Source organism: Oncorhynchus nerka, linkage group LG5, assembly GCF_034236695.1.
Source record: "Oncorhynchus nerka isolate Pitt River linkage group LG5, Oner_Uvic_2.0, whole genome shotgun sequence".
Lineage (NCBI taxonomy): Eukaryota > Metazoa > Chordata > Actinopteri > Salmoniformes > Salmonidae > Oncorhynchus > Oncorhynchus nerka.
The window spans coordinates 64,976,535-64,993,125 of record NC_088400.1 but is presented as its reverse complement, the minus strand read 5'-3'; the positions used below and the strand labels follow the sequence as shown (position 1 = coordinate 64,993,125).

Here is a 16,591-nt window from a genome sequence, read left to right as displayed (position 1 = left end):
TCTTAGGAGGGCCCAGCCATGTACTTCTCACAGCGTGACACTGGGCCAGGGGGAAGACGACTACAGAAACCATTTGGTACAAGACCATAGAGAATGATAGAGGCCTCTAAGTGGCCCAAAATATATACACTGCTCAAAAAAATAAAGGGAACACTAAAATAACACATCCTAGATCTGAATGAATGAAATATTCTTATTAAATACTTTTTTCTTTAATTAGTTGAATGTGCTGACAACAAAATCACACATTATCAATGGAAATCAAATGTATCAACCCATCAAATTTGGAGTCACTCAAAATTAGTGGAAAACCACACTACAGGCTGATCCAACTTTGATGTAATGTCCTTAAAACAAGTCAAAATGAGGCTCAGAAGTGTGTGGCCTCCACGTGCCTGTATGACCTCCCTACAACACCTGGGCATGCTCCTGATGACAGTCTGTGGTGCAACGTGGCGTTGGTGGATGGAGCGAGACATGATGTACCAGATGTGCTCAATTGGATTCAGGTCTGGGGAACGGGCGGGCCAGTCCATAGCATCAATGCCTTCCTCTTGCAGGAACTGCTGACACACTCCAGCCACATGAGGTCTAGCATTGTCTTGCATTAGGAGGAACCCAGGGCCAACCGCATCAGCATATGGTCTCACAAGGGGTCTGAGGATCTCATCTCGGTACCTAATGGCAGTCAGGCTACCTCTGGCAAGCACATGGAGGGCTGTGCGGCCCCCCAAAGAAATGCCACCCCACACCATGACTGACCCACCGCCAAACTGGTCATGCTGGAGGATGTTGCATGCAGCAGAACGTTCTCCACAGCGTCTCCAGACTCTGTCACATGTGCTCAGTGTGAACCTGCTTTCATCTGTGAAGAGCACAGGGCGCCAGTGAATTTGCCCATTTTGGTGTTCTCTGGCAAATGCCAAACGTCCTGCACGGTGTTGGGCTGTAAGCACAACCCTCACCTGTGGACGTCGGGCCCTCATACCACCCTCATGGAGTCTGTTTCTGATCGTTTGAGCAGACACATGCACATTTGTGGCCTGCTGGAGGTCATTTTTCAGGGCTCTGGCAGTGCTCCTCCTGCTCCTCCTTGCACAAAGGCGGAGGTAGCGGTCCTGCTGCTGGGCTGTTGCCCTCCTACGGCCTCCTCCACGTCTCCTGATGTACTGGCCTGTCTCCTGGTAGCGCCTCCATGCTCTGGACACTACGCTGACAGACACAGCAAACCTTCTTGCCACAGCTCGCATTGATGTTCCATCCTGGATGAGCTGCACTACCTGAGCCACATGTGTGGGTTGTAGACTCAGTCTCATGCTACCACTAGAGTGAAAGCACCGCCAGCATTCAAAAGTGACCAAAACATCAGCCAGGAAGCATAGGAACTGAGAAGTGGTCACCACCTGCAGAACCACTCCTTTATTGGGGGTGTCTTGCTAATTGCCTATAATTTCCACCTGTTGTCTATTCCATTTGCACAACAGCATGTGACATTTAATGTCAATCAGTGTTGCTTCCTAAGTGGAGAGTTTGATTTCACAGAAGTGTGATTGACTTGGAGTTACATTGTGTTGTTTAAGTGTTCCCTTTATTTTTTTGAGCAGTGTATTAGAATGGGAAGTGCCATTGAGGGCTTCCACCATTGTAATGAAATCAACTGGGTGGGACTTCCAACTTCATTGAATGATCCCGCCTGGTGACTCTGTTAGCGTCATGTCCAACCGGGTCATCAGGATGGATCAGCCAATCATGAAGAAGAAAATGTACTACTTCAAAATTGAGATTGACAGCATCGGCAGGGCAGGCAGACACTGTAATGTCACAGATACAAAGATGAGTCCTCTATCTAGCTTTATGGACGAGACAATAGTTCAAGTTCAAAGAGTAATTTGCATGGTTTGAGTCGAGTTTTCTGTGAAAAATGGTATCAGCGGCGTTTAAAGAAGTCCAATCTCTCTTTACTCCCGTGATGGTTTATTCTCTGCTGGCCTGCGCCGCTCAGTTCGTCGTGGGTTACATCCTCGCGCAGATATGGGGACGAAAATGCTCTGGAACTGATAGATGGGTGCTCGTGTGGCTTTTCTACCACGCAATTGTTCACATTACCTTGGTGAGTGTGTGATGTGAGTAAGAAGGCTTGGTGTACATGTTGCCACGGTTCCAACAAGTGACTTCAGACAATATTTTTGCTGAACTTTAAGTAGGCTACCTGTGCAATGTAAAAAAACAAAATAATTTATAGTACTGTGTATTGAACTTAACAAATGGTGCGTGTGTTTGAGATGTCTCCCCACAACCAGGCTCCAAAGCACATCAGTGGACATAGTGTTAAAATGAATAATATACAGAAATGGAGTATCAATCACTGTTAGTGCTGGAGTAGAACAAAAACATGCACCCTCTGGCCCTGGGGTCCCCCGGGAATATATTGAGATACTGCTCTAACAGATATCCTGTCCATGTAGGGAAGGAGTATGGAAAGGCAGATGAGCGCTGGCTCCACTCTGACCCCACCATCGTCTCCTTGGAGCTGCTGACGGTCGTCCTGGATGGCATCCTGGCGCTGGTGCTTGTCTATGCCATCGTCAAGGACAAACACTACAGGTAGGAACACTGGTACTAAATATGCTTCATGGTCAGGCTTTTCTCATGCTTTATGCCATTCATTTCTATATTGGTACCATATTTCTTTATAGAGAACACTAATTATTATATTTAGAATTGTCCCATTACACAAACAAGTGTTTACATCCCATTAGCAAGTCACAATTTACATTTTTATAGGGTCTGTCTTCAGCATGTGATGTGTTGAATGACCTATTACCATATACATAGATGCATTTGGAAAGTATTCAGACCCCTTTTGTTACAGCCTTATTCTGAAATTGATTAAATACTGTTTTCCCCTCAATCTACAAACAATACCCATAATGACAAAGCGAAAACAGGTTAAAATTTTTAAAACATTTATTAAATATAAAAAGAAACCTTATTTATGTAAGGATTTTTTGCTATGAGACTCAAAATTTAGCTCTGGAGGCATCCTATTTCCATTGATCATCCTTGATGTTTCTACAACTTGATTGGAGTCCACCTGTGGTAAATTCAATAGATTGGGCATGATTTGGAAAGGCACACACCTGTCTATAAGGTCCCACAGTTGGCAGTGCATGTCAGAGCAAAAACCAAGCCAAAAAAATTCAAAGGAATTGTCCAAAGAGCTCTGAGACAGGATTGTCATGGTGACAGATCTGGGGAAGGGTACCAAACATTTTCTGCAGCATTGAAGTTTGCCAAGAACACAGTGGCCTCCATCATTCTTAAATGGAAGAAGTTTGGAACCACTAAGACTCTTCCTAGAGCTGGCCGCCCGTCCAAACTGAGCAATCAGGGGACAACCACCCTAAGCACACAGCTAAGACAATGCAGGAGTGGCTTCGGGACAAGTCTCTGGATTTCCTTGAGGTCCAGCCAGAGCCCGGACTTGAACCCGATCAAACATCTCTGGAGAGTTCTGAAAATAGCTGTGCAGTGACACTCCCCATCCAACCTGACAGATCTTGAGAGGATCTGCAGAGAAGAATGGGAGAAAAACAGGTGTGCCAAGCTTGTAGCATATCCAAGAAGACTCAAGGCTGTAATCGCTACCAAAGGTGCTTCAAAGTACTCAGTATAGTGTCTGAATACTTATGTAAATGTGATATTTCAGTTATTGTTAATACATTTGCAAAAATGTCAAACCTGTTTTTGCTTTGTCAATATTGGGTATTGTGTGTAGATTGCTGAGAACTCACCCCATTTAATCAATTTTAGAATGTTGCTTTAATGTAACAAAATGTGGAAAACGTCAAGGGGTCTGAATACTTTCCTAATGCACTATACATGGAAAATATAGCCTGGGCGCAAGTTGGTTATCAGCCTAAGTAAATTTGTCATTGTTTGTTTTGAATCTCAATAGTCAACATGTGTTTTTAGCTTGTCTTGTTGTTGCACAGTCTGGCCCTCCGGGTGTCTGTTTGTTTTCAGGCACTTTGTCCAGATCACGTTGTGTGTGTGTGAGTTGTACGGAGGCTGGGTGACCTTCTGTCCAGACTGGCTGGCAGGCAGCCCCAACCTCAAATCAGACCACTGGCTCTACTTATGGATCTACCTGGTCTTCTTCAATGGGGTGTGGGTGGTGGTGCCTGGACTGCTGCTGTGACAATCATGGCTGTCACTCAAATGACTTCACCTCTCCTACCAAGCCCCGAAGAAGCAGCAATAGACATTTTGTATGTACATAATAGGCATTAGCACACCCACTACACAGAAAGGTCTGGCTACACAAAAATTATGCCATTTAGCAGACAGACATTTACATTAGGTTTAGCATGTTTTATTAGTTTATCATTAATATAAATAGTGATGTATCTGCAAACAAAAATATTAGTTTCCCTAGCTATCTTTCCCCACATCTCCAAAGTGTAACAATACTCTCCAGTCTCCCTTAGCAGGCACATTTAACTGCTGTGATGTTAAATCTCAACCATTTTAATTGCACAATCAAAATGCCCTAATGGATCCTGCGCTTAGTTCATAATTGGATTGAGAATCCTGGCTCTTCCACAATCATTGTTTGGTTATAATCTGCATTTCAAATGGCACCCTATTCCCTTTATAGTGCACTACTTCTGAGGTACTTTATTGTTCTATTTTAAGGTAGTGCACTATATGGTCAGTATCTCCGACTTGTCAAGTGTCTCTCACACAGTGATTTCTCCACTGACGTGTCTCCTCTCAGCTCTTCTTGATGAGTTTGGCCACAGAGAGGAAGGCTTGCTGGAGCCCCATTCCCTTCAGGCCGCTGCATGCTTGGATCTGCCAGGCTCGGTCTTTGTAGCTGGGCAGCTCCAGCTGGTTGGACACCTCTCTGATGTTCATGGTGTTGGGGAGGTCCTTCTTGTTAGCCAGCACCATCAGAGGTATTCCCTTCATGTTGACGTCGGACAGAACATTCTTCAGAGCCTTCTGAGCATCCCCTATACTGGCCCGGTCACTACTGTCCACCACGAACACCATAGCCTTACAGCCCTCCAGGTAGTACCTGCCAATTATAGAACTAGGGTAGTGTCTAGCTAATGATATTGCAATTTTAGCAAGTCATTAGTTGAGGATAAAAGGTTATTCTATTCCAGTACTCTACCAACCTGATCATGGGACCGGAGACAGAATGTGCAATTATTTGTTCTAGACTTTTAACTGTCACACCTGATTAAACTACACTGAACAAAAATATAAACTCAACATGTAGTGTTGGTCCCATGTTTCATGAGCTGAAATATAAGATCCCATATATTTCCTATACGCACAAAAAGCCAAATTTGTTTACATCCCTGTTAGTGAGCATTTCTTCTTTGCCAAGATAATCCATCCAGCTGACAGGTGTGACATATCAAAAAGCTGATTAAACAGTATGATCATTACACTGGTGTACCTTGTGCTGGGGACAATAATGCCACTAAAATGTGCAGTTGTCACAAAATTCCACAGATGTCAAGTTGAGGGAGCATGAAATTGGCATGGTAACTGCATAAATGTCCACCAGAGCTGTTGCCAGAGTATTGAATGTTCCTTTCTCTACCATAAGCTGCCTCCAACGTTGTTTTAGAGAAATTGCGTATAACTGACCTCACAACCGCAGACCATGTATAACCCCGCCAGCCCAGGACCTCCACATACGGCTTCACCTGCGGGATTGTCTGAGACCAGCCACCCAGACAGTAGATGAAACTGTCTGTAATGAAGCCCTTTTGTGCAGGGATTTTTTTTCCTTCTGATTGGCTGGGCCTGGCTCCCCAGTGGATGGGCCTATGCCCTCGCAGGCCCACACCCCTGCCTAGTCATGTGAAATCCATAGATTAGGGCCTATTTAATTCAATTGACTGATTTACTGTGACTCAGTAAAAGTGTAAATTGTTGTTTATATTTTTTGTTCAGTCTAATAACAGGCATTATGATTAGTGGAATGAGATGTTCGTAGTACTGGGCTGAAATAGAAATAGAATAGCACAGAACCAACAACTCACCTCCAGTTGACCCTCATCTCCCCCTGTCCGCCCACATCCCACACTGTCAAGGCCGTTTTCTTGTTCAGATCCAGGGTCACCACGTTGAAGCCCACGGTGGGGGAAGTATCCATCACCAACCCTGTCTTGAGCCTGAAGAGCAGGGTGGACTTTCCAGATGAGCCCAGGCCCATCAGAACAACCGTGGGAGTCCTATTGATGGCCCTCTTGGATAGAAGCAGCCCCATGACAGACGCACTTGGCTAGGCAAAGCAGGGTCTGAGGTAGAAGGTAAAGAGGAAGTACGGCAGTCCCACTTCTGCTTCTGAACAATGTTAGTTTGTTGGGTCTTCCTCGGTAGTCTCTGATTTACATCAACAAAAGGAGATTCGGTGATATGTGCAACCAGTGGCTCTTCTCGATTTTAAATAGTTTTTGTATTTTTGTCTGGGAGTAGGCGTGAAAGCGTCAGGTGTGCCCACTTGCGAATAAAACTTGAGTTTGCGTTTCAGAATAGAAACATGGTCACATGAGAACCAGTCTTTTCACATTCTTATTTTAGAGGCTGTACCAACTGGCTTTCTCAGTTTCTCTATACTCAAAACGCATCCTCCCTCATTGCGCAGATCTAGGGTTTGATTGGTGAAAGCAGTGGGGTGATTATTACCACAGGGAGGAAAGTATGTTTTTATTATTTTAATTGGGCCTATGTTTAAAAAATATATTTTTTAAACGTTGAAGGCTGCACCCATGGCAGCTTTCAAATCATATTTACTTGAGGTAGGTAAAAAATATATTTTTTAAACACCAGCGGGCTGAAAACGGCTATTCTTAATTCCCATTTCTTGCGTTCGGAGTTGGCAAGAGAACAATGGACTGGCACCCAGGCTAGGCGCATGTGTCCTAAAATCTTCTCAACCGTGGACTCTGTCCGCCGATGACCTAAACCAAGCGCACCTTCTTTCAGCCTATGATGACGTCGTCTTTAGTGTCCATCTGGACCAACAATATGGACGGGGCTCGAGCGCAAAACTATCGCTAAACTCAAAGCGGCTGCCTGATACGTTTGGTACCCTTACATCAGCGACGACAACAACGAAGTGACAGCTTTATTCTGGTAATCGTGCTTTCAAATCATATTTACTTGAGGTAGGTTAATTAATAGTCGAGCGGTTAAATGTGTCTTTCTTGTTTCTCTCCTCAGTTTTCTTGATGATATGGAGCGATGCTTTAGGTACAGTAACGTTACAGCTTGCTAGCTATTAGTCAGCGCTGAATCTATCCAGCTAGGCTAGCTTGCTTTGTAAATAGCCAGCGAACTGTAAACAGCAAAGGCGGACTGCCATGGGTGCAGCCTTCAACGTAGTGAATCGCTAGCTTGACCAGTTACTGTTAGGTGACCGTTACCATGTCGCAAGCTAGTTTGCTACCTGGCAGAAGGTAAGCTAACTACTGTTAGCCAGCTAGGAGGCTAATGGATGCCGCATCTGTTGTGGCTGAGATTCACGACTGTAATCCCAATGGTCAACAGAATGCCTGGCCAGAGATGCGTTGGCTCTGCAGTACTTACCTAGTTAGCTACCTAGCTAGTCATCAATTTATTTAACCAACTGTATGAGACTGTTGAAAGATCTGGATGGGAACGTTTGCCATATAAAGTAGCCATTCCATCTCCATCTGCATGTTGTCTGTATGGTCCAATACTATTTAAAACCATGTCGATATCACCGTGAGCATCCAGAGATGGCATTATAAAGTCCTGAAGTCACGTATAATTTACTGCTTTGAGCAATTTATTAACATATTTATGAATACCTTCATTGAAACCAGGGTGCCTCACCACTGAGGTTTAGACTAAGACACAGTGTTTTGTTTGTGTCTGTCTTTGATGGTTGTCTTGTAACAGTGTTAGCGGGGACAGTGGTGGCCTCACAGCCCCTGCATCTCCTTCCCCTGTGCCCCCCGTCCTCACCCCGAACCCCCCACCGTGGAGAGCCAGAGTGAGGTACCCAGCCATGGTGGATGTGGGGAAGTGGCCCCTCTTCACCCTGCTGGGGGCTCAGGAGGTCTCCCGCATCAGGCAGGCCTGTGTCTTCGGAACCTCGGCCAACGAAGCCATCTACATCACCCAGGACGATGAGGTGAGACTGGGGGGCGTCTCGATTATATAGAAAAACTTTATTGTTTTTTATGTAGTAGAGAACTCTCTGGAAAGCAGTGGAAATGGTTACTGAGTGGAGTTTCTTGGTTAAATAAATATAATTACATGTAATGGCATCCTCTCCCTGCCTTCTCCTCTTCATCTTTGTCTCTGATCTCCCTGTAGGTGTTGGTGTTTGGGCTGAACTGCAGTAACTGTCTGGGGACGGGAGACAGTCAGAGCACCATGGTCCCTAAGAAACTAGACTTCCTCCAAGGCAAGAAGGTGGTCAGTCTCAGCTATGGCAGTGGACCACACGTCTTACTGGCCACAGAAGGTATGGTGCCCACTTTCCTTACCTTTTTTTACCACCACCAAATGGCAACGTTGGCACGTTACTAGAACTTTACCAAAAGCCAGTATAATTGTCATAATATAATTGTGCAGCTTACTTAAATAGCTCTGTTACTTTGGTGCGTTTGTTTCTCAGGGGGAGAGTTGTTTGCCTGGGGGCACAATGGATACAGCCAGCTGGGCAACGGGACCACCAACCAGGGTGTGTCACCCATCCTGGTTTCAACCAACCTGCAGAACAAGAAAATAACACAAGTGGCCTGTGGGTCCCATCACTCTCTGGCCCTGACACACGATGGAGAGGTGAGGGGAAATACTTTTACAGGGGAAGAGGGGAAGTCCTTTTACATACACTTGTAACCCTGAAATAAGCCTGTTTCAAGATGTCAGTGTCTTAATGCTACTGCTACAGTACTACTGCTAGGTACGTGATGTTTAAGAGAATAAAAACACTGTTGATGAACATGAGTGGAGTATTGGTGGAGGTTGTGTGTAGCCTGTCAGTGTGTGGAGTGGACTATGGAACCCTGTCTGGTTCAAGTTTCTAACCAGAGCTGATCAGTGGTCACTTGTCTTGGCTGTCTGTCTCTTTAAGTGGTTTATGTTTGTCCCAGCAGCAGGTTAGGAAGGTATTATCTCAGTTCACTGTATCCAGGCTGGCTGCATCTAACCCAGGCCCACTGGCCTGGTCTCACACACGATTGAAGTTAATGTAGAAATTATTAACGATTTCCAAAAGTAGATATTTAGGGCTATCTTGGATGTGTTGAAATATGTTACTCAGCACTGTAAAGGGATAGTTACAACATGACCTAATATCATGGTTACCTAGGATCACTAGTCACAAGGTGTGATTGTGTATAGTGTTGACAGTCGGTGTGTATATGATTGTATCTGCTAGGTGTTTGCGTGGGGTTACAACAACTGTGGCCAGGTGGGCTCAGGTGCCACAGCCAACCAGCCAACCCCCCGCAGGGTAACCAACTGCCTGCAGGGTAAAGTGGTGATGGGCATCGCCTGTGGACAGACCTCCTCCATGGCTGTGCTCGACAATGGGGAGGTGAGAGACCAAGCTCTTGGGAAGGATGGGTTTATATTGTATAGTTCCCTACGATCCAGAGAAAGTCAAAGCAAAATGTTATATAGCAACATGTACATAAAGGAAGATATTGCTGACTACCGTGGCCTGTGTGTGTTGCAGGTGTTTGGCTGGGGCTACAATGGGAATGGCCAGCTGGGAGTGGGCAACAACAGTAACCAGCTGACCCCCTGTCGCCTGGCAGCCCTCCAGGGTCTCTGTGTACTACAGGTAAGACTGGACAGTAGTGTACACTACTACCACCTGTATGTCTCTATCTGAATTGTCTACTCATGTCTACTTCAACTCAAACTAATACAAAACAGAACTGAGCCCAGAGCCTTGTTGCTGTCCACTCCCACTGTGTAAAACCCTTAAGGACTTGTCTTCCAGATCGTGTCAGGCTACGCCCACTCCCTGGCTTTAACAGACGAGGGCCTGCTGTATGCCTGGGGGGCTAACACCTACGGACAGCTGGGTACTGGCAACAAGAGCAACCAGCTCAGTCCTGTACACATCATGGCTGAGAAGGAGAGGTAAGGGAGATAACACACTCACATGATTGAGATGTAGCTCTGGTGGCTGCTACTGCCCACTAAAAGCCCCAGTTGAAACTGTCATCTTTCAGAGACCCATGGTTAGTTCTCTTTTCTCTTCGTGTTCTCTGTTGTATTCCATCCAGTGTGGGTCCATACGGTAACACTGCATAGTCCAAACATTGGCTCACGCACCAGTTCTGGAATAATCTGTCTCTGAGTTTACATTGTCCCTGTCACAATGACGGAAAACTAGAATGGAGGGGAGAGAGGGGGCCATTATGTTGTGGGCTGGGGTACAGATGGTTTTGACACTTGACAGGCATGAACTTTTCACTGAAAACATGCAAACCAGTTATTGGGATTTAATTCGGGAATAGATCGTGGGCATTTTTCATGTTCATTTCTATCTCTGAATGTTGTGTAACATGTCATAACACTCTTGAATGAGCCTCAGGTTGGCCTTGAGATCAAGCTACAAGACAGAGGGCACAATAAAACCAGCAACCTTCTGTGTTCATGGAATACGGTCATGGCTAAAAAGGATACAGTTTATGTCAAATTGATGTCAAAGTATAATATTTTAGCTAACCCTAACCTAATACTCCTAAACTGCTACGTTAATTGACGCTCCAGCTGACGCGCATGGCATTGCGCATGGTATTGCGCATGGTGATCTTATGCTTGTGTGTGGCTGTTCGGCCATGGAAACCCATTTCATGAAGCTCCTGATGAACAGTTATTGTGCTGATGTTGCTTCCAGTGGCAGTTTGGAACTCGGTAGTGAGTGTTGCAACCGAGGACAGATTATTTTTACGCACTACACGCTTCAGCACTCGAGTTCTGTGAGCTTGTGTGGCCTACCGCTTCGCGGCTGAGCCGTCCTAGATGTTTCCACTTCACAATAATCACAGCACTTACAGTTGACTTGGGCAGCTCTAGCAGTGCAGAAATTTGACAAACAGACTTGTTGGAAAGGTGGCGTCCTATGACAGTGCCAAGGTTGAAAGTCGCAGAGCTCTTCAGTATGGCCATTCTACTGCCAATGTTTGTCTATGGAGATTGCGTGGCTGTGTGCTCGATTTTTATACACCTGTCGGCAACTGATTTGATTTGGCTGAAATGGCCAAATCAACTAATTCAAAGGGGTGTCCAGATACTTTAGCACATATAGTGTATATCCCATCTAGTTAAATTCATGGACCACCAGCGACTTCAGCAGTGTCCTGTCATTCTTCCTTCTCTTTTGTGTTTCCTGTCTTCATCTTAAAGGAGAGAGGCCCGCCATAGGCAGCAAAAGGACAAGGAAAAACACTGAAGAGGTGTGGCACAGAGTAGGAAGACGTGTAAAGAAACAATGCACTCAAGAATCACAGAATTTATTTTTGCAGTCAAAAGACACAGGAGAGTACCGTTACTTGGTAGAGTGTGTGTGTGTGTAACACACTCTCCCCCCCCCCCCCCCCAGCAGGATAGTGGAGATCGCGGCGTGCCACTCCACACACACATCTGCCTGTAAGACTCAGAGCGGCCAGGTGTACATGTGGGGCCAGTGTAGGGGTCAGTCCATCGTGCTGCCACACCTCACACACTTCTCCTGCACTGACGACGTCTTCGCCTGCTTCGCTACGCCATCTGTCATGTGGAGGCTACTCTCTATGGGTGAGTTAATTTCATCATTTATTAAATGTTATTTAAAGGTGCAGTATGTAACTTGGTTATAATGTTTTTTTTTTCTTTTTCTGATATCTTAAGTAGGAGGTTCCCTTAACCAAGGGTCTAGGATAACCCTTTCTCTCTCACACACACACACACACCATGATTCCCAGCTAAGGCGTTGTGTTCCGTCGTAGAGCATGATGACTTCCTGATTGTGGCCCAGTCTCTGAGGAAAGAGTTCGACAGCCCTGAGACGGCCGACCTCAAGTTCAGTGTGGACGGGAAATACATCCACGTACACAAGGCTGTGCTCAAGATCCGGTATGTAAATGTTTGTTTAAAAAAAAAATATATATATATTTTTAAACTGCTGAAGCAAGCGCACGCACACATTTTTATTTTAAGTAATGTAGCTTTTCTAGTTTTAGCCTTTCCAATAGAACCAACCAGGTACAATAAAACCTGTCTATAGACGTAACACGACAACATGTGTCCATCATTGTTTCTGTCAGGTGTGAACACTTCCCACTGGACAGAGGACATGAAGGAGGTGATTGAGATCGACCAGTTCTCCTACCCCGTCTACCGCTCCTTCTTGGAGTTCCTCTACACTGACAACGTAGACCTGCCCCCAGAGGACGCCATCGGTGAGTTGGACTGAAGCAGGAATCCTGTATAGGATCCATACGGGGCCCCAGACTCAAAACAAATGACTTTATTGAGTTAAAGACCATCCATAGGAAAGCCGCTGTGTGTATGAACTATGTCTCTGTTTCAGGCCTGTTGGACCTGGCCACATCCTACTGTGAGAACCATCTGAAACGTCTGTGTCAACACATCATCAAGAGAGGCATCACCGTGGAGAACGCCTTCTCTCTGCTCTCTTCCGCCGTGCGATACGACGCTGAGGTGAGACACACTGTGACAGTGTCACTACATTTACATTTAAGTCATTTAGCAGACGCTCTTATCCAGAGCGACTTACAAATTGGTGCATTCACCTTATGACATCCAGTGGAGCAGCCACTTTACTACTAAGGGTTAACCGCTCAGATGCTTACTGGTTACCACAAGTTTCTTGAGGCTGCCTTCTACGAGAGATGTTAGCCGTGTCATTATGGACATATTAGTCAGATGACCTCGTATTCCATCTTATACATATTTAGGTACTGTATACCAGGGCTAGGGAACTATATTCAGCCGCGGGCTGGTTTTTTATGCGTAGCGGATGTTTGGGGTGCTGGAACATAATTATAATAAGTTGTACTCTACAAATTGGATACAACTAAGCCCCAAAATATATTTTATTTGAAAAGAATCAAGATACCTTGATTACCTTACGTTAAACTGTTTTTTTTTCTGAATTCCTGGTGACTTTAGTCTTTTCTGACCCAAAACTAAGGGGGGCCCAAAAACATCACTTGGGGTGGCCGGTTTTGGGACGCTTGTTGTTGACCTGCTGTATACTGTACCCGTGTTCATACTGTGACTGGATGTGATCGCTTCCCTGTAGGACCTGGAGGAGTTCTGCTTCAAGTTCTGTGTGAACCACCTGACAGCGGTGACCCAGACTGCAGCCTTCTGGCAGATCGATGGCAACATGCTCAAAGAGTTCATCTGCAGAGCCAGCCGCTGTGGGTCCTTCAAAAACTGACTGACCACTAACCAGCATCGAAGGAAGGACGAGGAAAGGGCTAGCATGAACTGGTTTGGCTTGACACTACTTGGCCATGGTAGAAAGGACAAAGAAAGAAATGGTATGAACATGGAAATGGCTAGTTTGAACCTGGATCTCTAAATTGCCATATTATTAATCCATTGAGACAATGTCTGGCGTGTTCATCTGGTGACTATGGCTCACCTCCAGTTACACAGCCAAAGACGCCAAAGCCAGTCCCTGCCTGTGCACCTAATATTCCACGCGGACAGGTGGCACTGTGGGGAGGAAGTTCCTTTACCAGTCAAAACAGTGACATCAAAGTTCATTGTCTGTCACTGCATGTTTACAAACCTGCTAAATGGCATCAGACTGCTCATTTAGCATCAGTTTAATTAGAGGACCATAGATCTAGCTTTAGATGGACACTGTTACATGCCTGACAATGTCTGGTGGCAGGTGATTGGCAGTCAACCCCCCCCCCCCCCCCCCGATTTGCAGATTTTTATTATAAATTTTTTTGCATCAAAGTTGTGTACTTTGCTCTACTGTTGAAGGGTTTGACGTAGCTGGCCAGAAATATATTTGACAGTGTTTATGGTTCAGAGCCTGTGGATGTTTTGAGGAAATGACAGTTTCAATATGACTTGTAATATGCTTTGTACTGACAAGTAGAGCAGAGCTTGTCATTTATTCATTCAGGCACGTTAATTCTCGAGACTTGAGATGAACATGGTGATGCAATGCAACAATGAGCAGGAAGTTGGTTTTCAACTCTTCAGTTCTTTTACCAGACAGAAAACAAAACATTTGGACCATATACAACTTGTTACTCTGTGTGAACTTTTTTATTCTTACAAAAATAGATATCATCTACATTTTTTACTATTACTTATTATAGACCCCACTGGGGCTGTCATGGGCTAGCTACCCATGTTGGCAGTCTCCGACGCTGTTTCAGTATGTTGGAGACACCCGCTAAGTGCTACTGAAAGTCAACAAAGGAACATACCCCTAGAGCCTGCGAGAGCTGGGGCGCAAGATGGCTCAACGACTGATCACACGGTTACGGACCCAGGAACGGAAACGACTACGAGTAGGAACACAGCACATGAGACAACCATAACAGCAGCAGGACACACACTTCAGGTGTGCAGCTGTGGTTGGGAGAGAGTAACATCGGCAAGGGGGTTAAGGATCCATCAAGGGAGGAAAAGGTGCTTGGGAGAGCAGAGACAGGGACCTCGCATTGACCAGTACTTCTTACGAAGCAGCCAGTCAAATCAGTCGAATGAAGCACAGCGACGGGACGCAAACCAAAGTTCGCAGAGCATCAGCACCCCTGTAACTGAGGAGGATAACACAAGCACAGAAATGCCGGTGGATGAACTCACCCAACCACAGAGACCTCTAAAAGAGGAAAAGATCAAAGGGCACAGACCAAGTGTGAAGTGGCCCAAAGCTGTTGAAAAGAGAGAGTGGGAAACAATCAACAACGACCTGACAAAAATCTTGGAACAACAGGTAGGAACAGCAGAGAAAAAGCTTGAAAGGATGGGAGACATTATCTACCACTACGGAGAAGAGCGCTTTGGAGTAAACGAAAGGAGAAGTGGCAAGACACCACCCCTGCCAGCCAAATCTAGGAGACAGCAGGAGATCGAGATACTTGTCAGAGAGAGAAGGCAGCTGAGGAAGCAGTGGAAGAAGGCCTCTGATGCAGAGAGAGAAGGTCTCATGCTACTCCAAGCAGACATTAAATGTCGGCTGGCAACCTTGCGAAGAGCGGAAAACTTAAGGAAACTTCGTAGGAAGAAGGTACACTCAAGAACACGGTTCTATAAAAACCCCTTTAAGTTTGTCAAAGATCTCTTCGCAAAGGAAAAGTGTGGAATCCTAAAAACTCCAAAGCCTGAACTGGAAGAACATCTGGAAAAGGTCCACCAGGACATGAAAAGGCATGAGCAGATAGTCATCCCACATGACATCCCACCTATTCAACCACCAGAATTCAATCTGGACACTGACCCTCCAAAATGGAGGGAAGTAGAGAACGTTGTCCGAAGAGCAAGAGCGGCCTCTGCTCCTGGTCCTAATGGAGTACCATACAAGCTCTACAAGAACGCCCGGATGTCCTACGCTTTCTTTGGAGGCTCATGAGGATAGTGTGGCAGAAGGAAATAATACCAAAGGCATGGCGAAGGGCTGGTGGTGTGCTAATCCCGAAAGAGAAGGATGCGACAGACATCAGTCAATTCCGACCAATCTCCCTTCTCAACGTCGAAGGGAAGATCTTTTTCAGTATAATAGCACAGAGGCTGTCCACTTATCTGGAAAGGAACAAGTACATTGATACATCTGTACAGAAAGCAGGCATTCCTGGTTTCTCTGGTTGCCTGGAACATACTAGTATGATTTGGCACCAGATCCAAACCGCTAAGAAGGACAAGAGAGACCTCTATGTCATCTTCCTCGACCTGGCCAATGCCTTTGGCTCAGTTCCCCATGAACTCCTCTGGGAATCCTTCAACATTTTCCACGTACCAGAACCCATCACTACACTGGTAAAGGCCTATTTCCAAGACCTGCAATTGTGTTTCACAACACCTGACTTCACAACAACATGGCAGCGCTTGGAAGTAGGCATAATGGCAGGCTGTACAATTTCTCCTCTGGCATTCACTATGGCCATGGAAGTCATCATCAGGGCATCGAGATGGGTGGTCGGCGGTGAGAGAACTAAGGAAGGGCTCCGTCTCCCACCTATCCGAGCATACATGGATGACATGACTATACTGACCACCACTGCAGCATGCACCAGGCGGCTACTTGCAAAACTGCAGGATAACATCAAGTGGGCCCGGATGAAAATCAAGCCAAGCAAATCTCGAAGCATCTCCATAGTCAAGGGACAGCTTAAAGATGTGAGGTTCTGCATTGGAGATGACCCGATACCAACGGTGTCTGAGCAACCCATCAAGAGCCTGGGTAGATGGTACAACGAAAGCCTCCGGGATAAAGATCAAGTGCAGCAAGTAAGGCAGGACATCGCCGACGGTCTTGAGAACATCAACAAGACCCTACTGCCTGGGAGGCTCAAGCTTTGGTGCCTACAGTTTGGAC

General features: G+C 45.7%; 1 protein-coding gene and 2 pseudogenes across 1 annotated transcript; 2 read left to right on the top strand and 1 right to left on the bottom strand.

The window, feature by feature from the left end:
• The first annotated feature begins 1,921 nt into the window (after nt 1-1,921).
• On the top strand, nt 1,922-4,372 carry LOC115120227 (emopamil-binding protein-like; annotated as a pseudogene).
• Nucleotides 4,331-6,607, bottom strand: arl11 (ADP-ribosylation factor-like 11). The gene is made up of 2 exons (XM_029649136.2): nt 6,066-6,607; nt 4,331-5,083 (listed from the first exon to the last, which is right to left on the bottom strand). The coding sequence occupies exons 1-2, from the start codon at nt 6,290-6,292 to the stop codon at nt 4,777-4,779; spliced, it is 534 nt and encodes a 177-aa protein (XP_029504996.1). The 5' UTR covers nt 6,293-6,607; the 3' UTR covers nt 4,331-4,776.
• Nucleotides 6,608-6,718: 111 nt separating this feature from the next.
• On the top strand, nt 6,719-14,964 carry LOC115120221 (RCC1 and BTB domain-containing protein 1-like; annotated as a pseudogene).
• The last annotated feature ends 1,627 nt before the right edge of the window (nt 14,965-16,591 follow it).

Coding starts and splice junctions, on each gene's coding strand:
- arl11 (XM_029649136.2), bottom strand. CDS start 6,292: ATGGGGCTGCTTCTATCCAAGAGGGCCATCAATAGGACTCCCACGGTT. Junction 5,084..6,065: donor GAGATGAGGGTCAACTGGAG/GTGAGTTGTTGG, acceptor TATAATTGGCAG/GTACTACCTGGAGGGCTGTA.